Source organism: Sparassis crispa, assembly GCF_003851025.1.
Source record: "Sparassis crispa DNA, contig_000011F, whole genome shotgun sequence".
NCBI lineage: Eukaryota > Fungi > Basidiomycota > Agaricomycetes > Polyporales > Sparassidaceae > Sparassis > Sparassis crispa.
This window is the reverse complement of record NW_020939757.1, coordinates 226,636-251,553: the sequence shown is the minus strand read 5'-3', so window position 1 is coordinate 251,553 and position 24,918 is coordinate 226,636. Positions and strand designations below refer to the sequence as shown.

Genomic DNA, 24,918 nt, shown 5'->3' with positions numbered 1-24,918 from the left:
AGATGTAAATTATTATACAATGTGTAGGCATGAGACTGGGGCATCTGCGAGTGAGCAAAGAGTCCGAGGAAAGAGGAAAGAGTCCGAGAGCGACTATGAGAAGAGATCAACTAAGATAGTGATGATACCAAGAACTAGACGGGAGGTAAGTGAAAGTGGAATATTGAAATCGAGGCAGATACCTACCAATCTCGACGACAATCAGCGCAATCACAATCTGTTCCAGGCGCTCTGCGTGACGACTTGAGACGGTTTCCTTGAGAAGTTGCAACATGTCTTGCAGGACCTACAAAAGCTCCGTTATCAGATAACCGGTATCCGGGGCGCACCCAGACTAACCTCCACACGCGTATTCAGCAAGTTAATCCGCTGGGGAATCTCCAGGTAACCACGCGCGGCATCATATAATGGTTGAAGATCCGGATATGTCTAGATCGAATATGAGGACACGAAGACAAGGCGCGGTGTCAATAGCGCGCACCCAGAAAACCTCCTGCGGGGATGAGAGGCGTGAACATACTGCATCATATGACTGATGCACTAGAGGCAACGTACAGGCGAATCAAGTACGGACCCCACGGAGTTAATATCTGACCGTAACAGGAATAGCTCCCCGATCTTCTTCATAATGTCTGGAAGAAGATGTAAGAGATGAAGTTCTTGGGCGGGTGACGTGGAAATACCCTTGTGAGGCATGCCAATTTTTCCTGTGGCACTGATTATCTCTGGTATGTCTTTTGTTTCTTCAATCGTCGTCGAGATGAGTTCTTCAAACTAGTGAGCATGGACGAATGTCAGCGTAGACTTCCACGCGAGTTAAACTTGCGCACCAAAGAAATCTTGACTGATTGCGACAACGCATGAGAGAGGGATAGCTTTGTCCTTTTGCCTTTCGTTAGAGCCTAGAGTGTATTTGGGTGCAGGTCCGCTCACATATAGCTGGAGCCTCTGCGAAGCGTGATCACGTCATTATATATCCTGATTCACAAGATGAGGAGCGAGTATTAACACGAGACAAAATGAGCTAGATACCGGCTGTAGTTGGCGTAGTAGTAATTGAGATCTTCCATCTCGACCTCGTCCGGTGCTGCAACGACGTTACGTTACAGTCTGGTGGTCCGTAGAAACTTCGTACCTAGTTTTTCCTCTTCAAAGCGCTTTCTTTACGGTACGATTGAACAGAACAGTACAAATGGATGCTATGAAACGCACATTGAAGACAAGAATCGCCTTTCCTGCGGTTCAGTCATTCCCCAAATAACCACAGTTCCATACGGAAAGATGAAGATCTCCGCTTCAGTAGGTGTCTCAGAGAACTTGCCCTTCCTCTTCGTCTTCCCGACTTGTGGAGGTTCTGCATCGGACGCAACCCGGTTGTCTTCTGGAACCAATTCTGGCACCCCGAGCAGGTCGCCAGTTTGGCTGGGTCGTGCTTGTCCTTGGAAGTGTACATGACGTTCGGATGCAGTGGGATCTTCCACAGGTTGTTCATATGCATACGGCGTATATATGACGTCGTGTATTATACGTGCATTGGTATGATAGGCAGCGCGTCGTGCATTAAAAAATTTCATAAGCTCAGGAAAGCGGTATGAGCTGCAGTCAGAGACTAAATGTAAAACAGGTCAAAGGTCAAGCAAACAATTCGAACGCACCCGGCGGTTGCATATGCGGTGACCCTAGGCAATGACTTGGCTTTCTTCTTGGTCAAGCGTAAAGCATCTCTCCTTGCTGACCCTGCAGGTATTAGATCTATCTGATTGTATACCTGACGATCCGTAGCATGCGGTCAGTCTGCCACCCTGTTATATGTGGTATAACTTACCTCCACATCCTCTTCCGGTTCATCCTCGTCGTCTCCTTCATCTTCGTCACTCTCAGGACTACCGGGGGCTTCACCCTCTTCCTTGTCTTTCGGCGGGGCCTGTGCTTCAGCTTGCTTGTCCTGTAACGCCGGTTCGACCTGGTCGGGCAATACCTTCAGTTTGCCTGCAACCTTGGTTGACCGGTTAGCACCACGGGGCTTAGTTTCCGCAGCGAGCGCAGGGCTCCCCCGGTGAGGTTGATTTGAAGCCATCGCGACCAAAGCCAGGAATGAGGGCCAAGTAGTTCGAGGTAAGACGACAAACCTCAAACCGGCCTCGAGCTTGCCTGAGCCTAACCGCGTTTGGGCAAATATAAATGCCGGTCGATCAATACTAGATGTGCACTGAAAGTGCGTTATAACGTTCTAATCGGAGGTTGTAGTGAGGTAAGAAACCTTGAAAGCCAAGTAAGAACTCTGAGTAGGCGACACTAATCTCGGTTAACTTTACCCGCCGACCTCAACCCATCCACCACCTGGGATTGCAGGCAAATCCGCCGTTCAGTCTGCGGTCTACATCCGTCACGAATTTTGAGACGAATTAATCTTGTGTATGCCCGACACGTCTCCTGACCTCCTAAATATTCCCGGGTCGCCCAACGACCGAGAATTTCTCTAGTATGTTGTTTACGCTCAGTGTTCTTATACTACTCATTATTTTCCAGCGCTGTACTCAACCTTCCCACTACTGCCTCCGATAATGAAATAAGGGAACGCTACAAACAACTTTCTGTTGTTTTTCATCCGGACAAGCAACATGACGGGCAAGCGAAGGATACAGCTACCAAACGCTTCCTGGAGGTGCAGAAGGCATACGAAGGCCAGTTGCATCAACCTTGATTAATGCCAGCTTTGGAACCAACTGATGCATTTGTAACAGTGTTGTCGGACCCTATAACGCGGTATGTCAACCGATTTTGGTCTCGCGCTCTTGCTGAAGCCACTCTAGGCGAGCATACGATCTTCTAGGTTAGTCTGTGAAGGTTTTCCTACTTCCGCGTGGTTGAACATGTGTCAGCGTAGGTCCTGATGGACTCAAAGACGTTCAATTGGCCGACTTGAGCGGCCTTTCCAAAGAAGAGGCAAGTCTCGGTGTGCAAGTCCTCTCCAGTGACCTTTACCGCTTACTTCCAACGTGTATAGCTCGATGCTGCCTTAATACACAACAACATAGAAGTGGAGCGGGCGCGTTTAGAGCCCATCGTTCGTCCGAGAGCCCACATTTCTCTCAACGTCGACGCTAGCTCTCTTTTTGAAGACGACGATTACTTCAATGCTAAGGACGAACCGCTGCATGGACGTTTGACGCGCAGGTTGAAGGAGGTTCAAAGAAGCAACCTCACCTTCCGCCACACAGTCCAGGTATGCGCCCTTCGTCCTTGGCATTGATGTAGTGCTGAGTCAAGAGCTATACAGAAAGAAATCAATGATAAGACTGTACTAGTATTATCCAGTAGTGGGGGTGGAACGTCGCGCGGAAAAATAATGGGGACTATCAGACACCAGTACTCTCCTCGTTGGAATTTCGAGGTCAGCAGCGAAACAGTCACCTGGTTCCCGCATTCTATTCATCACTCGCCATTAGGCCACAACGTCTCTTCTTAACATGGCTTCTCTTGGTCTCAAGACTACTTACCGCGACGACGATAGTACTGTCATGGTGCAGACACATCTTCCCGCCCTGTTTCGACGTTTCTTCTCTAGTTTACCTGAAGATCGAAGATTACCTCCATTCACTGTCGCCCTCTCACGCCGCCTCTTCCCCGAATCCCCCACACAGGGCACCATTGTAGTTACCACCAGGTCCCCCATGCCCGTGGTGTCTGTCAACTTGTCTTCTGCGCACTTCTTTGACCATACTCCTGAAGCGTCTATCCCAATGCCGAACTTGGGGTCAGAACATGGTGTACGTCCGCCTTCCGTGCATGGTTTGGCTCTTGGGACGACTTTCTGGAACGTCGGTGTGACGATGGCAGGTCTCATGACCGGCGTCAGTGCCCAGTGGGGACTAAACTTTGTGGAGTTGGGGTTGCAGGCGAAAGTGATTGCGCAATTTGCTTTGAACGGTTGGTCCTGGTTGGTTGGGTGCGAGTGGAGGAAGAACGATAGTGCCGCTGGCGCAAGTGTGGGTATGGGACTGGAAGGCATAGTGTTGAAGCTGGAGTAAGCATCTTTCCTTATTTCAACGACCCTACTCATGAGAAATGATATCGATCTCCCAGTGTGTTCTACCTAGGTCAACAGCTAACAGTGCCAATCACACTCTCCCATGACCGTGAACTTGGTTTGGCGCTATGGACTACTGTAGTGCCTTCTACAGCTCTTGTCGCCGCGTATTACTTTATCCTGCGGCCTCGCCGTCGCAGACAACGGATGGAGTACGTCTCCGCCTGTCTGATGTTCTACTAATACACTCAGCTCGCCCGTCATTGTAGGTTTTTCCGACGGGCTCGGCGGGACTTGCGAGACGAAAAATCTGATGTGTTGCGTGAGATAAAGGAGACGAGTCATCTATTGCAGGACACGGCAAAGAAGCACATGCAAGCAGAAGCTTCCTGTGGCGGTATGAGCTTGGGTCACCGTTCATGCATTATACTTAAGTTTGACATGTTGTGAAATTCCCAAGGTTTGATCATTGTCGAAGCACTCTATGGCCCTTCGGAGCGGGACGAGAGTACGAAGGGATTAGACGTCGATGTCACAGTCCCTGTCCAGGCCTTGGTGAACAAGAGTCAGTTATACATCCCCGGGAGGAGAAGTAAGGTCAGTCATATTCATATTGTCTGTGATACAATCCCTATTATGGCATTTTGCGCTGCTGGCCTTCGAGGTACTGCGCCCATACAAGCATTACTTATTATCGATTCCCTTTTGGGAGTACATGGCCGAAGGTGTCGTAAAAGCTATTGTTATCTTGACCGCAGAAGATGTTATTTGTGGGCAATTTGGATGTTAATTCCTTGCGTCTGATGGGTGCAGGGCTGGACGATGATCTGTGATGCAATGGCACGAGTGACTGAGCTGTGGGCAGTGGAGTGGTGAGCACGGCTGGGCCAAGTTCACCAGTTGTAGAATAAGGCTTCCGTGGGTTTAGTACTGTGCTCATATGAGCACGCTGGCCAGGACCCAGGAACGGGGTTACCTTGCTCTTGTTCTTCGCCACCATCCCTGCACCGTGCTAAATCTGTTTGATTGCCATCATGATCCCTGGTCTTATCTGACGGCCTTCCGGAATTGATTACTTATCCTGTGAATCGCAGGCTGGACTGCAAGGCTTCTACGACCCTGCCGCCATGGTCGCCAAAACGCTCCGAATACGTTATACGTTCCGTGGCCGCCTGCACTACGCAGAATTTACAGACCATATGCCCGTGGTGCTCCCTCTGGAAGGTACGGCACTTCGCCTGATCATTCTCTCATGTAGCGAACTAACGCCTTCGCGCACGTCGGACCTTTTCTCGGCTCTGATCGTACGCGTTGCTCCATGACAGAGCATCTTGTGGACTGAGCAAATTGTTCGAAGCTCCTTGTGCTGTCATCGAGAAGCCCTCATAGGGTCCCAGTTACCATCGGTTCATCGGCGCACACCAAATAAAGTCTTCTTGTGCCCAGTACATGCCTGGCATAACTACTAATTGGAATATGTCTTTACTTCAGGAATGCTTAATAACCACATCCCCATTCAGTCTCATGTTCTCGCAATTGAGCGCAGCACTGTACAATATCTGCGTCTCGACAGCATTCACTTGACTTGAAGAGATGCCGTGAATAGTGCGAAGTTCTCGACCGTGGTAGCATGCTTTCGAGGACCATATGAATCAATTTGGCTACTTTCATATTCTCATGTCAAGTCATAAACTTACCCCCGACGAGTCGCTCGCGATCGTCCTACTCTTATTGCATATGTGAACGCCTACCCGAGAACGTGGTGACCCTCGATTTCATGCTGACCCCTACTGACTATGCAGCTACTCAGATCGTCCGAAATCGGACTGTCCATTGGAGAGTTTGACGCGATCACCAATGATTTCAAGAGGTCGAGACTGGGAGCGGAGATCGACGCAGATAGTCAAGCATGATAGTGCTTCATACGCCTTCCCTGCCTACTCGACGGCCTCGACACGACGCACTTCCCCCAGCGCTACATATGCGGTATGTGGCACTGAAAAGCCCGTCTCATGAGAACGTTTCTCACCTTCACTTTGTTATAGGGTGTGCAGACGTGCTTTTCATCCCAAGTCGACCGACTTCTGGATGAACAAATGGGAGCGTTTACGTTACTAAACGTATGTCAGTATCGTCGCCAGAGTTTGAGCGCCGTTCGTTGCCCACGGTACGTTTTACTTTACTTCGTTGCTGACCTTGCACAACGCTTGACTTGGCGAGTTTCTTTTCCCATCAGGGAGGATACGCAGGATACTCGGCCAGATGATACAATATAATCACCGACGAGTCGCTGTGGAAGATGTCGTGAATGTGTGTCAAATTCCTTACAGCTCCGCTTCATCTGACACCTACCGTGCTTCTTCCTGATCATGCGGTGATGACGCCTACTGAAGCACCCATTGAGAAAGGTCTGGACTCTCGTACATGGTGATGCGGCGGTACGCAGGAGCTCCGTTTTTCATCAACGTTATGCTCGTCGCTGGGAGCCTTGCGCATGCTTTCATCATTCTGACAGGCGTCTTCTCCCGCGATGCTTTTCTGGCACGTCGGAAGGCATTCCGTTCTGGAGACGAACGTGGAATAAGCGTGCACAAAGTTATCCTACGTGATCTGTCATCCATGTGTATCAAGTTCCTTCATCTGACTAAATCGAGTGAGCTGCAGGGAATGATTCGTTCTATTTCCTTTGCTGGGTTACGACCGTCGGTTTCATAGTTGTTCTCATGCGTTCTAGCGCAAATTTCGAGATACCCTAATCTGGTCTGTTTCTCCGATCCACCTCCGCTCTCCATGATACGACTGATCTGCAGACTGCTGGCAGTTCAACCGTTTTGCATGTGCTCTGCGCAAGGCTGATCACCCTATAAAAGTGGTGCGTTCTATTTTACCCGATGTACTCATGAGCCGACAGGGGCATTACAAGTGAGCCGTCAAAGTTTCTCACGCTCGAGCTAATCAAGGTTGTCCTTCGATTAGATTGGGTGCGCTGTCTTGTACGTATTTGACCGACATTCGCGGGAGCGTTGAGAAAAGATCTTCCCTATCCGGGAATTTGCGAATGCCCACGAATGCCCACGAGATCTGAAAAGCGAGGACCTGATGAATTGTAATCAGGATAATTCGGTAAGCGCATTCTTCCTGCTTGGGCGTTCCAGGCATGCTGCGAGTTTTTTTACGGCTCGAGCCAGCGGCTATCATAGGCCACATCGCTACTCCGCCGTTCCACAGAGGCTCTGATGGCTATTTCGCGCCCAGCAACGGCAGCACAATTGCGAGACAGGCTCCTGAGGAGGCCGATGCACTTGGTGAGCGTCAATCATGGTCTCGCGCTCTTCATTGGTTTCTAAGGGCTTCTTTTGTCATATAAACTTTTGTTGAGGATGTGGTCAGACAGCGTCTGGAACCGAGCGGCGGAGGCAGACTTAGCAGAGGTGTCGTGCCGGAACTCAAAATTTGCGGTGGTACGGATTTGACTTTCGCGGCCTAGCCAGGGCGATTGCAATGGGCGCCGCATGACTTGCTGCGTTACCGCCACTCCTGCGCTAGCTCGTCGGAGTGAAAAGAGTGTGTATGAGGGATCGAAGGTCGAATACCAGCGCATGTTGGACAGACAGCCACGATTGAAGTTAGTCAGAGGTTATGTACTGCTGATATATGAAAGGGTGCTAGTCTGAGACTAGCGCGATTTATTCCCCGATCTCCCGGCGCGGCCCATTTTGTCTCTGCCCATGCGGCAAACTTAATGCAAACTCAATCGTAACTTCTTTAGATTCGGGGATCCCCTGCTCGTTTTGACCCTGCCTCCTTTAAGTATCTTGGCTATCGGCGCCTTAGACATCACTTATAAACAATTCGCAAATTAAGCATCTCCCCTCCCCATCTTTCCCCCGTCTTCACCATGCAACAGCCTACTCTTCAAAATGTCCACATCCGCTCCACGCGTGATGCCTTGCAGATATTCTATTCTGTGGCGCGGAACGTCCTGCCCATGACTACTCGTCGCCTAGACGCAGAGGAGCGCAGAGCGTAAATGCGGAATTTTCCGACAATTGTCAATCCTTTTTGCTCACTCAATACCCATAGAATAACTTCCGGGAATGTCTACGTATGGGAAGAACGTTGTGCTAATTCCGAAGCTACTGGAATGGGCATGGAGAGATGGTTTGTTCCCGTTTTTGTGAGTGTGGCGTAGCAGCTCATTCACATCCTTGCAGGACGGACGGCATGGGCTGGGGACCCAGTCGAGTGCGAGATGTGAGCTTTCCCACCTTTTTTTCGCCGACGCCACTTACTTTTTTCTTCAGGATTTTCTCTATTACCACCAGCGCGAAAACGAAATCAACGATGACCCTAGCCACCCATCTGCTCGATGGGCTAGTATGATGAGGTGTGTCTTGCGACACACGCAGATACTTGCCTGTCACTTACACGGTTACTTGTTCACAGGCGACGAGATTCCCGCCTGGGCGGGTTACCGTATTCGCGTCTAGACACCGAGCGGCTGATAAAACAGACCTATAGCGTCCACGTATCCCTGCCTGATGACCGTCTTCGCGCCATCACGAGAAAATGGCACCTCAGTGAGTTTTTTTCTGGCACCTCGACAGGACTGGTGCCGATTGACCCAATATTTAGCCGCGTACTTCAGCCAACTCACACTAGAAAATCTGGGCACCATCGACACCGTGAAAGGAGTCGGCGATGTGCGCGTTCCTGAAGGCTGGTTTAAGAGCGCGCGAGCGAGTAAGGCCAAGCGTCCCGAGTCGCATTCGAGTGATGAGCTCACTCCGGCACTTGAACCCTGGAGGCTTGGGCGGCAGCCATCAACTAGCAGAACCCAGGCTGCGAGTTTGACCGACGCGAGCTCGTTGCGGCACATGTCTCGTCCTCCGCCCGACGTGTACCCTGTGCACCAGACATATCACACCTCACCGTCAGATCATCGCCTCCCGCCAGACATACCCACCCCCATCCGCAAACCTCAAACAGCCGGTGACCCTTCCACGCGCCCACGCCTGCCAACGCTGTATGATACTGGCCTGCAATCGTATAGGGACCCTTCGCCGTGTACGCAATCGTCGTCGTCGTCATCATCGGATATTGTCTTTTCGCCCCGTCCCTATTCCACCCCCGTCACACCCCCGAGCACATCATCGTTGCATCTACCTCCTCCACAAAAGCTGATGAATTCCGATCTCGGTCCCCGAGAGCTCGTACCGCTCAACTATCTCCAAGGAATCTCCGGGCCTGTCAGGGATCCCTTGGACGAGGCGTTCTTGCGTCGCTTCTCTTCTTCGAACGCGATGAAGCCACCACCGTCTACTCCCCACCAATCGTGGTCGGGCAGGCAGACACCCTCCGTTTACGCGGGGTACGACACCGAAGACAGGAAGCCCAACCTGTCTCTCGACACTAAATGGTGATTCCCTTACCGCAGGCGGCTTCCCGACATCTACTCGTCCTCCCTCTTTCCCCCACCCTGTCACATTGACGCGCACACTATTGGAGCCTGCAGACCTATTTCTTGCGATCCGTCATGGTTAAGGGCCAGACTCGCGTCCGCACTTCTTGCAGCATGCTTTATTAACTCTAATTCGCTTGACACCTCGCTACTCATTATGTACGTTGTACTCTCAGTCCTCGCCTGCTTGTCGGACCTTGCCCCCTCGCGTCCTCCCGCGTTGCTTCGGCCATGATATTGATCTCGATCTGTACCCTCTCTATCTGTATTGTAGAGCTGTATGATGTGCTCAATATGGTTTGGCTAATTCTACCACTTCCCATCCTGTTGTCCCAAGGCTGGGCGCGCGTGTGTGGGCGGGAACGTTCAAGCCTCATGGGCCCTAGTGGTATCTTCCCCGCACGCTCATCAGAGTATGCTGAGTGCCGCCGGTAAGGAGACATTTGGACATATGGAGACATAGACGGCGATAAAGTCACGCAGCCGGATCCAACCGAGCTGCTGCGACGCGAGCAGGCACAGGCTGGTAGAAATAAACTACCGTTTCATCACCGCCCAGTACAGTACGTTCACCCTGAAATCTACGCACTCCTGATGCGCGGACCATGGGCTCTACGAAGAACATACCGAGTATGGATATATTGGGCACTTGTATTCACTTCCACGCTTCCAGCAGCTTGTGCAGAGCCTATATATACAAGCCCCGTTAATTGCACACTAAGTCTTCTGGCCAATCTGCACCTCGTCGCCATGGGCCATCATGGCCCACCGCACAAGCGAATAGTCCGCTGACCATCACCCAATCGCGGCTAATGCTAGGTCCTTGACGTCATGCGTTCTCCCAGAGTGTGCTTACCTGCTTCCACACCTTGAGCACGCCCGTGCCAACACTGCCACGAATTAATTGAGAGCATCTCGTGAGTATCACCTGGCCAGAAGCTACCTGGTGGGGATTCACGTACTTGGCATTGGGCACTTGCTCTATCGGCGTCCAGAGCGCCTGGGGAGGTGTGGACGCACTCGCCCGGGCTACCTTTGCACCGTCATCCGCCATCCTAAGCGTAGTCGTGCGACAGCGGTTGGCGGGGCTAGATTTGCGTTTGCCTTTCTTTAAGCTAGGCGGACGGTCGGCGTCCGCAGACGGCCTACTCCTTAACGAAGGGGGTTCCTTAGCTTCTCCCTCCAGGAGTACCCACTGCACACGATACGTCTTTCTGATGTGCGAGAAGATGTGTAGTACATCGCCTACCGGGGTGATATTCGCGATCCGCAGAGCTATCGATCCATCCGTGGCTGGGTGCTGTCCATCAGACTCGTCCCCAGGCGAGTACCGTCGGGAGGCATCCTCCGATGGTCCAGCCGCGGGTACGTGTCGGCACGGTGCCCTGTCGGTTTTGCCTTTTGGCGGTGGTCTTGATTTTGGGGGTGCCGCGAGCAGATCAGATAGTATTGTGGATGCGATCTCGATCATCGCGGACGGCGAAGTTGGCACGGGGACATTCGGCGAGGTGGGGAATTCGTGTAGGCCTGCAAGAAGACCTGGTCGGGCGGGGGCGCATCAGAAAGGTATGCGAGGGCGCCTCCTCATCCGAACGTCTAAGGACAGCGCAGGAAGGCAAATTGTACTAGATGACTCACCACCCTCGGGACGTCGGACGAGCAGAAACCAGCGCTGGTCATCGGTCCTGCTTCGCCATTCAATGACGCTCACGATGTCGAGCTCTTCCCGCGCCTTCTTTTTTCCTGTCTTCATCGGGAAAGCGGTCACCAGGCCAGGCGCAGGTAGAGCTTCGCAGAGGCTGCATAGCTCTTCGATGTCAGGCACCCCCTCGTCGCGCCTCGGAGCCATCCTGTCAGGCTGTCGTAGAGATGTATCAGCAGCATATCGTACGTCAGCCGCATTTCTCCATCTATCCGGGATTTACCTTTTCTTTAGATGTCTGATATTGATACGCCCGACACCATGCCCGCAGCGGACACGCGCTGCAATGAGGGTCTCGCACCTTGCACACCGTCGATCCCAGCTCGATCAGCGCCTGGTTGAGATCTCCTGGACGAGTGGAACCCTCGACCAGTGCAGTAGCGCCGGCCCACAGCACGTCGAGCGTCTGCTTCGCCTTTGGCGGCGCGTGCAGAGCCAAAACGCGACTCAGAAGCCGGTGCACATTTCCATCTAGCTAGAAGCAGGACACGCGGGGCGAACCCATAAGGAAAGCATGCGATTTAAAGTCAGACGACGGGAATGGTTATATGAGCCAGATTAACCGCACCACAGGCACACACTGGTTGTACGCGATAGAGCAGATAGCGCCGGCGCTGTAGCGTCCGATGCCTGGGATTTGCGATTGCATGTCTTTTGCGTTGTCTGGAAGGCGTCCATGGAATTGTTCTACCGCTTTCTTGGCCCCGCTGAGGAGGCGGGCGGCGCGGGAGTAATATCCTAGACCCTTCCAGATACCATTCACCATCTCTATGTCAGATTCAGCCTGAAGACTGTATTAATGAGGGAAATCAGACCCTTCAGGACATAGTGAGAGACGTACAAGATCTCTGATAGTGGGAAATCTGTGCAAACATGGTCAGCTGGATATTGTGTCAAGTTCCAACAAATTCTAATAACATACTTTCCCATCCATCTATTGTAATATGGTATTACCGTGGCAACCTGGGTTTGCTGCAGCATGATTTCCGATATCCAGACCTGTGGGGAGAGACCTGTCTCCAATTATTCGGGCGCCGTGAGACAAACGAACGACACTGACCTCATAGGCTCTTTGCGCCTGCTCGTCAGGACCTAGCGTGGGGTCATATGGCTTTCGCCAAGGCATACCGCGTGAAGTGTGTACGCCCGCGTACCATTCCAACAAGGATTCTTGCAGTGGCTCTGGCTGCGCAATCCGGTGCATGGAAGTTCCGTGTGGACGCTCCTGGACTGCGCCCATATCATCCAAAAGATCTTCTGTGGGTACTGTAAAGCTGTCCTCCTCGGATTGGATGCACTTTTGCCTCTTGGCTGCGCTGCGCTTTGTATTGCCCGACTTCTTCGCTGCGTACTTTCTCCGCTTGGGTTCATATGGTTCGCTGTCGGCTTCGGACTCGTCGTCTGATTCCTGTGCTCGTTTGCGGCCCATTTTTGTCTCACCTTTGCTGTTGTAAACTCGGGCGAGTGACAAAACTACGAAGTTGAGGGAGGCCAGAGTTGAACGATCCTGTCCAACGCGTCACGAAGCGCGGTACATCACGTGATCACGTCGTGCTGAATGTTTGTACCGTACGTTTTTCATATGTTCGAAAACATAGAACATATTCACGGTGCATCATTTCAGAATCTTACGCGACCTGTGCGGAAAATCTGAAACTTTTTATTCTGATGATTGGAGGATCACCGAGGCTGTGCGCCGAAAGTGGTAAGTAGGAGCGCTGTAATTTCCCACGCGCACCTTCCGCCACGTCGCCCTCTCGTTCGTCACATCCTTCGCTCTCTCCAACGTTCCGCCATGTCCGCACGCATCAGCATTGCACGCCCCGCCGCACCCTCAGGAGGGTACTCCTCCGACCCACATGGCTTTGGGAACTCACGAGCGTCGTCTGGATACAGAGCAGCAAATCCAGACGAACCCCTCGAGAAGCTCCGCACATTTGCCCGCACATTCGAGGACAATGTTGAGATATACACACAACCGCTGAAGCCGCATCTGCCAGCGATCGGCAGGTTTCTCATAGTCGTCACATTTCTGGAGGACTCGTTGCGGATTATCACGCAATGGAACGACCAGCTATGGTACCTGCAGAGGTACGTGGTGTGACATTAGTCGCACCTTTGCTCTAAGCACACATATGCAGGCATCGCCATTTCTACTGGGGTCTGTCGCACCTGTTCTTGATGATCAACGTCATTGTGAGTTGCAGTGCACCTTGGGTCTACGCTACCGCTGAGACATTATGTTACAGACGATGCTTGCTGGCTCAGCCTCGGTCATCCTGAAAAAGCACTCAGAATTCGCGGTCGGTGGGCTGCTCGGCGTAGTCATCATGCAGGCATTTGGCTATGGGCTTATCTTTGATCTCAACTTCTTCCTTCGCAACCTCAGCGTCATCGGCGGGCTGCTCATGGTCCTGACGGACTCAATGTACACCCGCAAGAAGATCTTCGCCGGGTTGCCGTCCATTAGTGAGACGGACCGCAAGAAATAGTAAGTGTTCGCCCTGGTGTGCGCTATGCCAATTGCTGACGACTATGGCGCACAGTTTTCTTCTCGCGGGCCGCGTCCTGCTCATCTTCCTCTTCATTGGGTTCATGCTCCGTGGAGAATGGACAATCATCCGACTGTTTGTCTCGTGTTTCGGCCTCGCAGCATGCGTCATGGTCGCTGTTGGGTTCAAGGCGAAGTGGTCCGCCGCGTTCCTGGTCATCACTCTCAGCATATTCAACGTCTTCATCAACAACTGGTGGAGCGTGAGTTCGAAACACCCGCAGCGGGATTTCCTGAAGTGAGTGTGGTTCCATTTGAACGACGCGTACCGGTCTGAGTCTGTATCTTTACAGATATGATTTCTTCCAGACACTATGTTTGTAGTTTTCACATATATTCTTTCTGGATACAGAACTTACACATCATCTTTTAATAGCAATCGTCGGTGGTCTGATCCTTCTCGTGAACATGGGCCCTGGTATGTTTGCATCTATGCACAGTTATTCAAATCTAACATTCCTAACTTTCAAACAGGGGGTCTATCCGTGGACGAGAAGAAGAAGACATACTAGACGAAACGTAGGGCGACATCCTTCTGTAAACGGCAGCGAGTGGCGCATGCGTATAAGATCTGGCTCCTCCGTAATCGTGTTCGAGCCAGAATCGCTGTGTGTACCCTACGTGTGTTCCAAAACTTGGCGCGGTCTCGTGTATTGACGTGGGTGTGTTCTTGTCATGTTGCGGATAATGTGAGGCGGGGATGGACTCGGGGATTAACTTATTTACGACAAACGCCATGAGACATTCAATAATAACGTTGCACCTGGAATGGCACCTGTTCGTTAACCGCAGAAATCTCAAGTGCGATGTGTTTTTGAAAGTGACGGCAGTCCGATGCGCATAACTTGTATGTACGGACACCTGAGGCCCTAGCCAGCTGGCCTCGGTTACAGTGCTTTGCATATTTGTCTGGGAGAAACAAGCTGGCTCGATAATCACAACGCGATTCTGGTTTCCTGGTCTCGGCACAAGACCTCATTCACGGTCTTGTGTCAAGACTATCCGGTTTCCAGCTATTCGCTAACGCCCAAGTAAAAAATCAGACCATAGGTCGGACATCAAACAGGAAGATTCCGAAGCCGTCTTGGATCACGTCCAAGGCAGCTCCGTCTGCTTGGGAAGTGAGAACTGGCCAATCAGTATATCCTCTTTGGATGTCCGACCTAAGGGAATATTTTTCGTGCGTGCCTATTGATTTAGCAACTAGCTGTCATATGAAAAGCACTGTAATCTGGGATTCACGTTTTGTAAAAATCTTGCCTAGGACTGACCTTGAAATATCAGAGGAATAAAATGGAGCGCTCGATATGGAGGATGGTAGACACGAGGCGAAATTACTAGATCGGGGAGGCGACGTCACGTGCCATGGGCAAGAAATTTCTGAATTCTTGCAGACGCGGCACCACCACTCCTCCTACCGTGTCTTAACTTACTCTTCCTGAACGTGCTTCCTTTCCAACTATAGCGGGAACATTAGATTTTGGGTCCATTGATCACTCTTACTTTTACCGTGGGGCAGGTCACAGTGCTAACAGTGTCACACTGCACTCGGCGGCACATCGAATATCAGTGGCGGAATAATAATCAGACAACGGGTGCCAGGTATGCAATAAAATTCGGTCGAGAGTTTGCCCGTAATTAAGCTAGAAGTCGTCGTACTTCAGTAATTGCCGCTTCATTGGACGCCCAGGATGAGCACACTCCCTGATCCCTCCTCGGTCAAAATCTACACGGTAAATGGGGCCGCATCGGGTTCCTCGTCGTCTCTCCCAGACTGGCTCACACGTAAACGTGCTGCAAATGCGAAAGGAAAGCGTGCGATACGAGAACATGTCGAGGGCACCATCGAGCTCATCCAGCACTTCGAGTTCCCGGAGGCGAGCAACCGCATCAAGACCACACGCGATGGACACCATGCGGTAGCGACGGGGACTTACAAGCCACAGATGAAAGTGTGGGACCTCGACCAGCTCTCCCTCAAGTTCGAGCGGCACTCGGAGGCGGAGAACGTCGACTTCATTGTGAGTAAGTCCGCGCCCCTCCCGTCTACCCTCTTTCGTTCCTTACGATGCATACTCGGCGCGCAGATGCTCTCGGATGATTGGACGAAGTCGATACACCTGCAGAACGACCGCACGATCGAGTTGCACACGCAGGGCGGGCTGCACTACCGCACACGCATCCCGCACTTCGGGCGCGCGCTCGCGTACCATTTCCCCACCTGCGACGCGCTCTTTGGAGCGTCCGGCGCCGAGGTCTACCGGCTCAATCTTGATCAAGGCCGCTTCCTCAACCCACTGGTCCTACAGAGTCCCGGCGAGGATGACGTGCCGGGCGTGAACGCGATTGACATCAATCCCGCGCACCAGCTCTTTGCGTTCGGCGTGGAGGGCAATGGGACCGTGCAATTTTGGGATCCCCGCTCGCGCGCGAGGGTTGGCGTGTTGAGGCTACCGCGTGAACGCCTTTTACCTGTCAGTAGCTCTACGCAGACAATGCCGGGCGTCGGGGGCGAACCATCACCGTCGGTTACGGCTATATCGTCCCGTCTGGATGGGCTCTCGTACGCCATAGGCACGTCGTCCGGGCATACTCTCCTGTATGATATCCGTGCTGCGCGTCATCTAGCGCTGAAGGACCAGGGATACGGCCTCCCTATCAAAAAAGTTATCTGGATTGAGGGAGGAAGCAGGATGGCGGGCGACGGGCTCGTGCTTAGCGCCGACAAGAAGGTGATAAAAATCTGGGATCGGAATTCGGTGGGTGGCTGCACTCGCTGGTTGCGCTTACTGTAACTCAAATGACGTGCGGCACGTAGCCTGATACTAATTTCGCGTCGATTACACCTGCGTACGACCTAAACGACGTGCACCATGTCCCCGGGAGCGGCCTGCTCATGATCGCCAACGAAGCCATCCAGATGACGACGTACTACATCCCGCAGCTCGGGCCCGCGCCGCAGTGGTGCAGCTTCCTCGAGAACATCACAGAGGAGCTGGAAGACCAGACGACGCGCACGGCATACCAGGACTACAAGTTCGTGGAGCGTAGCGAGCTTGCAACGTACGTGTGCCGCTTCTCTGTTCATCTTCACATTCTCACACCCAGATTAACTATTTCAGCCTGGGCCTCGACCACCTGGTGGGCACCCCTGCGCTCAAGCCGTACATGCACGGTTACTTCCTCTCGCTCGCGCTCTATGACGCAGCGCGCGTCATCGCGAACCCGTATGTGTACGCAGAGCACCGCGAACGCGTTGTGCGCGAGAAGATGGAGAAGATGGCGGAGAGCCGTATCCGCGCCCGTGCGGACCCGGGCGTGCGTGTCAACAAGGCGCTGGCGGAGAAAATCAGGAAGGAGGGGGAGCGGGAACGCCGACGAGAAGAGCGGCGTGTGGCCAAGAGGGCACGGGCGGCGGAGGATGCCGAACATGTCGATGTCGACGCGATGGTCATCGACGAGGGCGTGGAGGAGGGCAACGGCGTGGACGTCAATGAGAAGCCAACGTTACTGAGCGACCCCCGGTTCAAGGCTTTGTTCGAGGACGCCGAGTTCCAGGTGGATGAGAGTAGTCGCGAGTACGCGCTGATGAACCCGTCTGCAGTCGCGCAGCGGAAGAACGGAGACGCGAGCACGAACAGAGGCAGGACGAAGACAGCGGTGGAGGAGGAGGAAGAGGAGAGTGACAAAATGTCGTCTGACGGCCTGGGTGAAAGCAGCAGCCAGAGTGAAAGTGAGGAGGACAAGAAAGAAGAAAGCGAAGACAGTGACGCGGCAGACGGTGAGCACTGTCGTATGTTGATCGGTATGTAGATCCTGATTTGATTTGCAGAACTCTGGCATGATGACATCCGTGCTCGAATGGCAGCGCGGACAAGTTCCAGGGCGCAGGCGCGTTCCCGACAACCTCAGCAGCGGCAGCCAAACGTCCGCATGGTCCCTCTGCGCGCGAAGTCTGATGTCGCCAGCGCTCGTGCGGACAAAGACGCCACCTTTGGCCAGCGGCGGTTCACCGGCGGAGTTGACGCGAAGAGGAAGGGACGCGCACCACCTCGCGATACTCAGCTTCGGCACAGCGCCGACGGTGGCATGGAGATGTCCTTTATCCCCAAGGCTTCCTCACACCACGCCGACGATGATATCCTCGACGATGATCATGACAACGGGATGAAGCAGCGGGTGAAAGGTACTGCGCGGAGGAAGGGCGTTGAGACGTTCGGTGCAGGGATGGAGAGGGGAGGTAGAGAGGAGCAGGAGATGAGTGAGAGCGAGCGCAAGGGCAGGACGCACAGGCGGAAAGGTATGCGGAGTGGGAGCAAAAATACTTTCAGAAGGATGTGAGTATTGCCACGTCGTTTCCTATCTCTACGCGTAAATTCCCTGTCGTACACACCAATTATCCGAGTACTTACGAGCTCAGTGTATATTTCTCGCAGCATGCATGAGTGGTCGGTAGTAATCATCACTGTGACAATTCAATCTCCGAAAGCCATCATCCACGACAGGTGGAAACTCGATCATGCAGACATTGCATTGATCTCCGCGACCATGAACCTCCAGTACCGAACATTATTCTCTACAACATTCTTCAGGTCGCCATAGAGGTTCACCTACGCCTTCTTGGTTGTTTGCCTGCACGGAGAACAGGACTAGAAGCTATTATCCAACCTTGTGCTCGGAACGCCGCGAGGACGACTGTGCGAGGCGCACAGATACGCTTCTTCTGAGCTCCAGTGCATTCATCTCGACTGGGCCATACTTAATTGTTACAACCTCACCACCATGCCTGGGGAAGTACAGCACCCGAATGGTGTAGAGGATCTCACAGAGTGGCGTTCTATCCGACCGTGGCGACCGACGCTTACCCTCTCTGTGCGTGAAATCACATCTGTTTCCGTAACGTTTGTCCTCTCCTCGCCCTATACTGGTGCTGAGTCCGCGAACTCGGAGCCGTCTCTTGCCTCGCTTGGTCTCCAGTCGTCTGACGACGATGCAGACACAGACAGCTCCAGTGCCGACGCCGCTCAGAACCAGATTGTATCGAACGTCCTCGCGAAGGGCTTGTCCGTAAAGGTGAACGGGATACCGTGGCAGAGGGTGCTAATGAAGATAGACGACGAGGATGAAGCAGTCATCATACTCTTTGGTCTGATGCCCGGAAGGCAGTATGATGTCGAATTGGGCTTGCTTCCTGGTGAGAGAAGCATTCACGGGCAAATAACTACGGGTGTGTACAGTAATCCATCGTTTACTCCAATGTTGTTGACCATGCCTCTGCGTAGATGCCGAGGTGACTACAAACTCTGCAGAGCCAGAGTACCAACCTGAGGAGCCGACTGGTCTCGGTACATCGCCACCCTTGGAGACATTACCCGCTCCCCCGGTGGCCTCAACTCCCTCCAACGGGGATGCCGGCTCTCCTTCACCTCCGCACCCTAATGGTCACCCACCCTCCCCTGTACCAGCACTGACACTCGAAGATCGACGCCAGCAACTATTGCACACACTCAACATGCTCACCTCCGAGCACTCCGCCCTAACGACCTCACTCAAGACCGCCCGGCGGGAGTCGCAGAAGGCCGACGCTGCGCTCCGCTCCGAGATCGATACACTGAAGCGCGCGTCCGACCGCCACGCTGCGGGCGAGCACCGTGGACGCCAGAAGGTGCTCGCACTGCAGGAAGCGGTCAAACAGACGCTCGCCGCAGCGAGGGAGATCGAGGAACTGATCCGCGACAGGGAGGCTGCGCTGCCTGGGCTGGAAAAGCGGAATGACACGGTCGAGAAAGAGTGGATGCGGGTGAAGGAGGGTGCGGCTAAGGTGAGGGAGAGCCGCGAGGAGACGGAGGGTAGGGAGAAGAGACGAGTGGAGGCCCTGCAGGCGGAGCTTGCGGTGATGGTTAACAAGTTGGACAAGTTGAACGGGAAGCGGGAGAAGCTGGAGGGCGAGGGAGGGGTCGTCAGGGAGCTGGAGGAAAAGCTGAAGAAGCTGGAGGAGGAGAGGGAGCGAATTGAGAGCGATCCGTTTGGGTATGAGGGCGATATCGGGGCGAGCGCAGACGCGGTGAGGAAGGATAGAGATGAGGGCAGTCGGGACGAAGGCTCCATACTGGATCCAGATGGCAGGGGGCCCACAGAGTCTACTTCGCCAGAACGACATAGCCAAGCTCATCACCATAATCATCATTTACACCTCGTCCACCAACGAAAGCGCCACAGCCATCCTCACATCCATCACGGCCCGCACTCCCAATTTACACCTCCAAAACCGATTGGGTTACCAGATCCTATCCAGCGGCCGCAGAACCATGCACCTCGCCAGTCCCTCCCCGGACACATGCACGCCATCCCGGGCGTGATCAACCTCAGTCCTCATGGCCACAGCAAGACACTCACTACCCGCTTCGCCGGGCACTCACCTGCATCTTCATCGTCTGCATCGACCTCATCCACCCCCGCCATCCCGCTGGGGATCTCCCCACATCCTGTGTCGGCCGCGTCAAGCTCGAATTTGTCCAGTCGCGCTCCGCCGTTCGAACCGGCGGGCATCGGGCGCCCGCACCAGCAGTCCTTTAGCTCAGTGTCTACCGGTCCCGGTGGGAAGTCTGAGCTAAATCCCAGCAGCATCCCCTTTTCTCCGCGCTCTGCTGCGGCACAAGCGGCGACAGAGACCGCTGCTCGGGTTGCCGACAGCGGTGTCGCAAAATCCGTGCCAACTGTGCAGTAGAGCTTTGGCACGACGCTCTGGCACCTCATGATCTTCCTGGACCCTCCGCTATGTCGTCGTATGTTCTGGTTAATTGTTGAATGCTGCGTTGCTCGATGTTACACGACTTGCATACATCTGTGCTGTACGATCTAAAATTCAATACGCATTTGGGAAGTGGTCATAATTTTAGATCGAGAATGTTGAGGCTTACACTGGCTGTAAGAGGATCCTCAGATAAAACATGAAGGGAAACGGTGAACAATCACCTCGCGTTGGGGGGGGGGGGGGGTTGTTTCAAGTGCTTACTGAAAAGTTTGCCTCTTGTCGGAGGCGAAGCTTCGTGCAACAATTTGTGAAGGCTGGGTGATTAATAAGGTCAAATCCAGTATATGGCCACCATCTATAAATCATTATAAATTCGATAGTGTAGAGCATAAAAGAATGGGCGTAGAGTTCACGAGGTATCCGTCCAGTAAACGCTGCCTGGTGCCCTCCATGTAATCTGCACAAGGCGCTAGCGTTAGTGTATGCATCCCCACAGATGCGGAACCTACTGGTATTGGACACAGTCGCTAACACGATATATCTGAGTATTCGTCATCGCTCTCGTCGTCGTCATCGTCTCTCTCAATCCTGACAAGCTCAATAACGAAGTATGGACCGTCGTCGTCGTCGTCGATACTTATCTCCATCCCATCCCAACGCCTGCATGTGAGGCCAAATGATTAGGGAGAGACGAATCGAGATAACTGCAGACGTACACAACGGAGAGCATACCCCGCAGCGTGCACAGTTCGTTGAGCATGGTCCGAACGTCCCAATGCTTAGGTACATTGGTTTCGTGCCACTCCAGGAATTCCGCAACACCACTGGCGAGGATTCCCGTGTCCAGTCTGCAAAGAGTATGAGCGTGCCCAAAAATCATGACCGCCAAGGGACACACTTCTTCTGCAGCGTGGACTGCACGTCCCACACGGTCACGCCGGTCGTTCTCTTGGTCGGGTGGAACTCCAGTCCATACAACTCCGAGAAGTTCAGCCGCTGTATGGGCGGAAACGTCGCGAAGCTGCGGCACGCGATGGGATGCGCGTGCAGGCGGCGGCCCCAGCTGCTCTGCGCCTCGGACGGGCGCACATACAGCTGCGCATCATAGTCGGGCTTCATCCGCCACGACCATTCCTGATTGCTCCGGAACTTGATGTGGCTCAGAAGGGGACTGCAGTCCAGGTCCGGCCCTCCCTCTTTGTGCGCCAGCGCCTGCGTAGGTCTTTCGAGGTTGTAGTCGGCAGCCGCCATTAACGCCACTATAAAACACCACTATAAACAACACGCTCGCGGGTGTATTACAGTGCACACGCACCATTCTTCACCAACGCGTTTCCTCCACAGTCGGGGAGATCGCAGAACCCGTCGTCCTCGACGCACTCGAACGCAATCTGCTTCCACGAAACGGACTTGCATGACTCCCCCGGTAGCAAACCGAGCCCGTTCAGCCAGCACAGCTTCTTCCAGTACTCTTCCTGCTCCCAAACGTTGCCGTACATTCCAGCGATTCGCGTGGAGCTGTTGTAGAAGCAGACGTGCGTACGGAGGTCGGTCTCAGCGATTCTCGCCTTGATCATGAGCAGCAGCTCATTAGGAAAAACATCCAGAAAGTCCTTCTCTCGCCGCCGACGTGTCATTTTGTGTCCTGGAACGTTTGTTGGCCCGTGGCACTGCAGTAGGTCGAGTAACTCAAGGTGGTAAACACTGAAGCAGACCACGTGCCTTGGAATCTAGGTAGCTACCAAATTTGCACTGAAAGCCAAACTGCAGACCTTCAGTAATCATACACCGCGGAAACTCAGCAATGATAGTTTGACATTGGACCCTATCTGTCTGAGTGATCAAGGAGCCAGGACCGAAAATTGAATAAGAAAGGTCCTGTCGACCTTCGAGTTTCCGAATGAGCAACCATCAATTGAAGCTCGTCGACGCGTGACCTTTGTCTGAGGTCGTACCGAATCTCGGGCGAAGCTCAGCCACCAAGCTCGAGTTGAGATTCCAGGCAAGATTGGAGAACAGTTGAGAAGTCATGGTTATGACATTGTCTTCAATAGTCGTGGCAGCACACTCAAGGATTTCAGTAATGACATGCACTGCACTGAGGGAATGTGTGGTCGACCTTCACTTGAGGTGCCTGGTAACATGCATTAGATCATATACCTGAGGGCAATAGGTAATGCATTCTCGGCACCTACATCAGATTCCACCAGCTCTTGGTACAGGATTGTGCAGCCAATAAAATAAATTGCATTTATAGTACATAATACATGCAGGTGCACGCCCGACGAACCCCATATCTACCAATCCTGCACTCGGCTCTCTGAAGCGATGTTGAGGTCCGATGAACACAGGCAAGGCACTGGCCGCCGTGAGTGGATATGTGAGATAGTCGGGCTCGCCATAGGTGATCCTGTCGTTGTTGTAGATAGCCTGATAAGCACTGAATCTGAGTGTTGCAACAAATCGCGAGGAGGTCGAAAATGTACTCACGGATAGCACTCAGCATCTTGCATTTCTGGAATTTCTTTCATGAATTTGATGAGAGTGCTGATCTGGAGGTCCGGGCCATTTGCTTCATGGTGCCTTCATAGGTTTGTCGAGGTTGTAGTTCACATCAACCATGCTTCTCACTGTTCGGCGAGCAAAACATGTCAATCACTGATCCATGCATGCACCGTTCTGTTCCAGCCGTCTGCCTCCACATTTGGGATGATCGCAAAACCCGTCCTCTTCTATACATTCAAATGCAATCAACCTCCAAGAGACGCAATAATATATCTCCCCAGGCATCAGCCCCAGGCCATTCAACCAACACAGCTTCTTCCGGAAATCGTCGCGGCCATACAACGCGCGAGAAGAACTCTTGTAGAAACAGACGTGCATCCTAAGGTCCTTTTTGTGGATGTTTCCTTTGATCACGTTAAGCAATTCGTTCGGAAGGACGTCAAAATAGCTTCTCTCGCATCGCTGAGGTGCCATAATATTGATACTGAAGCGAGAAGGGGTGATGGTGGTCGTTCGAAATGCGCGCCCACGTGAACGCACCTCTTTGATTGTGTAATATTCCCATAAACAGCCATCCCCTATGTGCGCAGAGGAGCCGCATACAGCTTTCACTCTTACCGTCATCTTGTTATTTTCCATTGACTATACACGATGCCCTCAGCTATCATACTGATCGCAGATGGAACTGAGGAGATGGAATTGTGAGTAAATTTGCTGCGACTTTCAAGAAGATCTAATTTCGTGGGGCAGCACGATCCCGTACGATACGCTCGTCCGCGCTGGTGTATCGTGTACCTCTGCATATGTGCTGGCAGAGGGTGCGTCTGCGAAGACTTTGAACCCACCCTACACCACCCCTTCGTTTGCTAGCGGGTCGCATGGAATTAATATTCTGCCGGACACATTCTTCTCTCCCCAGGCAGCTACGCCTGCACGTATCGGCTTAATGTAGAATCCGGTGCATTCTGACCTGGAAATCATGTGCAGGACAAGTATGACCTTCTCATAATTCCTGGCGGGGCGAGGGGTGCGAAGACTCTATCGGAGAGCTCACCCGTGCAGCATCTCGTCCGGGAGTACCTTGAAAGGGGCAAGTTTGTCGGCATGATATGTGCAGGTGTGCATGTCCGATATATCCACTAATGCTTGTGGCTCATCATTCTCATCCATCAGGTAGCCTGACCGCTCTCACTGCTGGGCTGCCGAAGCAACCTCTGACTTCGCACCCCAGCGTGAAGAAGCAATTGGAGAAGGGTACGTCGTGATTCTTGGCCAAGTTGCTGCTAATAATGCCCTGACCTCATTTTCAGACTTTGAGTATTCGGAGGAGCCAGTAGTAGTTTCGGGCAATCTTGTCACAAGGTGCATATCTTGCTCTTTTTTTTGTCTTAGCTCATTGCTAATGTGACGACAGTCGTGGTCCAGGTAGGTCCACCAGCAGGCTAAACCCTCGCATTGGATGCTTGATGCGTCTTGAATCTAGGTACTGCCTTCCCCTTCGCGCTCACGCTCGTGGAGCTTCTTTGCGGTAAGGAGAAACGCGAACACGTTGCCGCTCCGATGATGTTCCCGCGTGGCACGTTCGCTTAGTCTGGACGCCGCCATTGTGTCCTAAAAGTGGGTTGGAACTCCGGCAAATCACCAGAAGATTTAGCGCAAGTAACTCAACACTTGTAACCTTACTCTGACCGAACGCCATGTATTATTACTTTGATCTTATTGCCCAGTGTATTCTCAGATGTTTCAAGAATTCAGCGGACTTAGGGTGAAACACCATAATGCTGTTCAATTGATGCTATTCAAAGTAGTGCCCCATGAAATCTTCCATTGAACTCAGCAATTATGGGTTTGTAGCGTAGGGTACCCACCTCTTTAACAGACCGCTAATAACGTGGACGTGATCAGCCCGGCTGGC

At 52.8% G+C, this 24,918-nt stretch overlaps 12 protein-coding genes across 12 annotated transcripts; 8 read left to right on the top strand and 4 right to left on the bottom strand.

Annotated features, from left to right (window-relative positions):
- Window positions 1-93: 93 nt before the first annotated feature.
- On the bottom strand, window positions 94-2,077 carry SCP_1100850 (Sporulation protein; the record flags this gene model as incomplete). Its single annotated transcript, XM_027762521.1, has 13 exons — window positions 94-134; window positions 187-286; window positions 340-429; window positions 482-493; window positions 556-632; window positions 684-774; window positions 831-882; window positions 934-978; window positions 1,033-1,087; window positions 1,136-1,161; window positions 1,213-1,596; window positions 1,656-1,768; window positions 1,826-2,077. The coding sequence occupies 13 exons, from the start codon at window positions 2,075-2,077 to the stop codon at window positions 94-96; spliced, it is 1,338 nt and encodes a 445-aa protein (XP_027618322.1).
- A 340-nt stretch (window positions 2,078-2,417) lies between these two features.
- Window positions 2,418-5,372, top strand: SCP_1100840 (DnaJ-domain-containing protein; the record flags this gene model as incomplete). The annotated part of the gene is made up of 13 exons (XM_027762520.1): window positions 2,418-2,482; window positions 2,530-2,684; window positions 2,745-2,766; window positions 2,814-2,833; window positions 2,888-2,946; window positions 3,008-3,226; window positions 3,281-3,394; window positions 3,450-4,027; window positions 4,087-4,242; window positions 4,300-4,427; window positions 4,491-4,627; window positions 5,125-5,254; window positions 5,356-5,372. The coding sequence occupies 13 exons, from the start codon at window positions 2,418-2,420 to the stop codon at window positions 5,370-5,372; spliced, it is 1,800 nt and encodes a 599-aa protein (XP_027618321.1).
- Window positions 5,373-5,887: 515 nt separating this feature from the next.
- On the top strand, window positions 5,888-6,306 carry SCP_1100830 (hypothetical protein; the record flags this gene model as incomplete). The annotated part of the gene is made up of 3 exons (XM_027762519.1): window positions 5,888-6,016; window positions 6,076-6,197; window positions 6,267-6,306. 3 exons carry the CDS (start codon window positions 5,888-5,890, stop codon window positions 6,304-6,306), a joined length of 291 nt encoding a protein of 96 aa, XP_027618320.1.
- An 881-nt stretch (window positions 6,307-7,187) lies between these two features.
- SCP_1100820 (hypothetical protein) lies at window positions 7,188-7,456 on the top strand (the record flags this gene model as incomplete). Its single annotated transcript, XM_027762518.1, has 2 exons — window positions 7,188-7,335; window positions 7,410-7,456. The coding sequence occupies 2 exons, from the start codon at window positions 7,188-7,190 to the stop codon at window positions 7,454-7,456; spliced, it is 195 nt and encodes a 64-aa protein (XP_027618319.1).
- Window positions 7,457-7,928: 472 nt separating this feature from the next.
- Window positions 7,929-9,453, top strand: SCP_1100810 (hypothetical protein; the record flags this gene model as incomplete). Its single annotated transcript, XM_027762517.1, has 6 exons — window positions 7,929-8,056; window positions 8,114-8,191; window positions 8,245-8,284; window positions 8,335-8,417; window positions 8,477-8,610; window positions 8,666-9,453. 6 exons carry the CDS (start codon window positions 7,929-7,931, stop codon window positions 9,451-9,453), a joined length of 1,251 nt encoding a protein of 416 aa, XP_027618318.1.
- Window positions 9,454-10,320: 867 nt separating this feature from the next.
- SCP_1100800 (Adenine DNA glycosylase) lies at window positions 10,321-12,622 on the bottom strand (the record flags this gene model as incomplete). The annotated part of the gene is made up of 8 exons (XM_027762516.1): window positions 10,321-10,381; window positions 10,454-11,030; window positions 11,130-11,349; window positions 11,417-11,668; window positions 11,762-11,977; window positions 12,035-12,056; window positions 12,116-12,192; window positions 12,254-12,622. 8 exons carry the CDS (start codon window positions 12,620-12,622, stop codon window positions 10,321-10,323), a joined length of 1,794 nt encoding a protein of 597 aa, XP_027618317.1.
- Window positions 12,623-12,988: 366 nt separating this feature from the next.
- On the top strand, window positions 12,989-14,256 carry SCP_1100790 (Surfeit locus protein 4 homolog; the record flags this gene model as incomplete). The annotated part of the gene is made up of 7 exons (XM_027762515.1): window positions 12,989-13,284; window positions 13,335-13,389; window positions 13,443-13,684; window positions 13,740-13,982; window positions 14,038-14,060; window positions 14,121-14,162; window positions 14,219-14,256. The coding sequence occupies 7 exons, from the start codon at window positions 12,989-12,991 to the stop codon at window positions 14,254-14,256; spliced, it is 939 nt and encodes a 312-aa protein (XP_027618316.1).
- Window positions 14,257-15,435: 1,179 nt separating this feature from the next.
- On the top strand, window positions 15,436-18,085 carry SCP_1100780 (Ribosome biogenesis protein enp2 homolog; the record flags this gene model as incomplete). Its single annotated transcript, XM_027762514.1, has 5 exons — window positions 15,436-15,765; window positions 15,832-16,503; window positions 16,563-16,807; window positions 16,867-17,525; window positions 17,577-18,085. The coding sequence occupies 5 exons, from the start codon at window positions 15,436-15,438 to the stop codon at window positions 18,083-18,085; spliced, it is 2,415 nt and encodes an 804-aa protein (XP_027618315.1).
- Window positions 18,086-18,526: 441 nt separating this feature from the next.
- On the top strand, window positions 18,527-20,471 carry SCP_1100770 (hypothetical protein; the record flags this gene model as incomplete). The annotated part of the gene is made up of 2 exons (XM_027762513.1): window positions 18,527-18,971; window positions 19,027-20,471. 2 exons carry the CDS (start codon window positions 18,527-18,529, stop codon window positions 20,469-20,471), a joined length of 1,890 nt encoding a protein of 629 aa, XP_027618314.1.
- Window positions 20,472-21,025: 554 nt separating this feature from the next.
- SCP_1100760 (hypothetical protein) lies at window positions 21,026-22,135 on the bottom strand (the record flags this gene model as incomplete). The annotated part of the gene is made up of 4 exons (XM_027762512.1): window positions 21,026-21,158; window positions 21,215-21,346; window positions 21,397-21,757; window positions 21,814-22,135. The coding sequence occupies 4 exons, from the start codon at window positions 22,133-22,135 to the stop codon at window positions 21,026-21,028; spliced, it is 948 nt and encodes a 315-aa protein (XP_027618313.1).
- A 1,018-nt stretch (window positions 22,136-23,153) lies between these two features.
- On the bottom strand, window positions 23,154-23,477 carry SCP_1100750 (hypothetical protein; the record flags this gene model as incomplete). Its single annotated transcript, XM_027762511.1, has 1 exon — window positions 23,154-23,477. One exon carries the CDS (start codon window positions 23,475-23,477, stop codon window positions 23,154-23,156), a length of 324 nt encoding a protein of 107 aa, XP_027618312.1.
- Window positions 23,478-23,654: 177 nt separating this feature from the next.
- SCP_1100740 (Glutathione-independent glyoxalase DJ-1) lies at window positions 23,655-24,593 on the top strand (the record flags this gene model as incomplete). Its single annotated transcript, XM_027762510.1, has 7 exons — window positions 23,655-23,704; window positions 23,754-23,934; window positions 23,991-24,120; window positions 24,177-24,257; window positions 24,314-24,365; window positions 24,418-24,428; window positions 24,487-24,593. 7 exons carry the CDS (start codon window positions 23,655-23,657, stop codon window positions 24,591-24,593), a joined length of 612 nt encoding a protein of 203 aa, XP_027618311.1.
- Window positions 24,594-24,918: the final 325 nt, after the last annotated feature.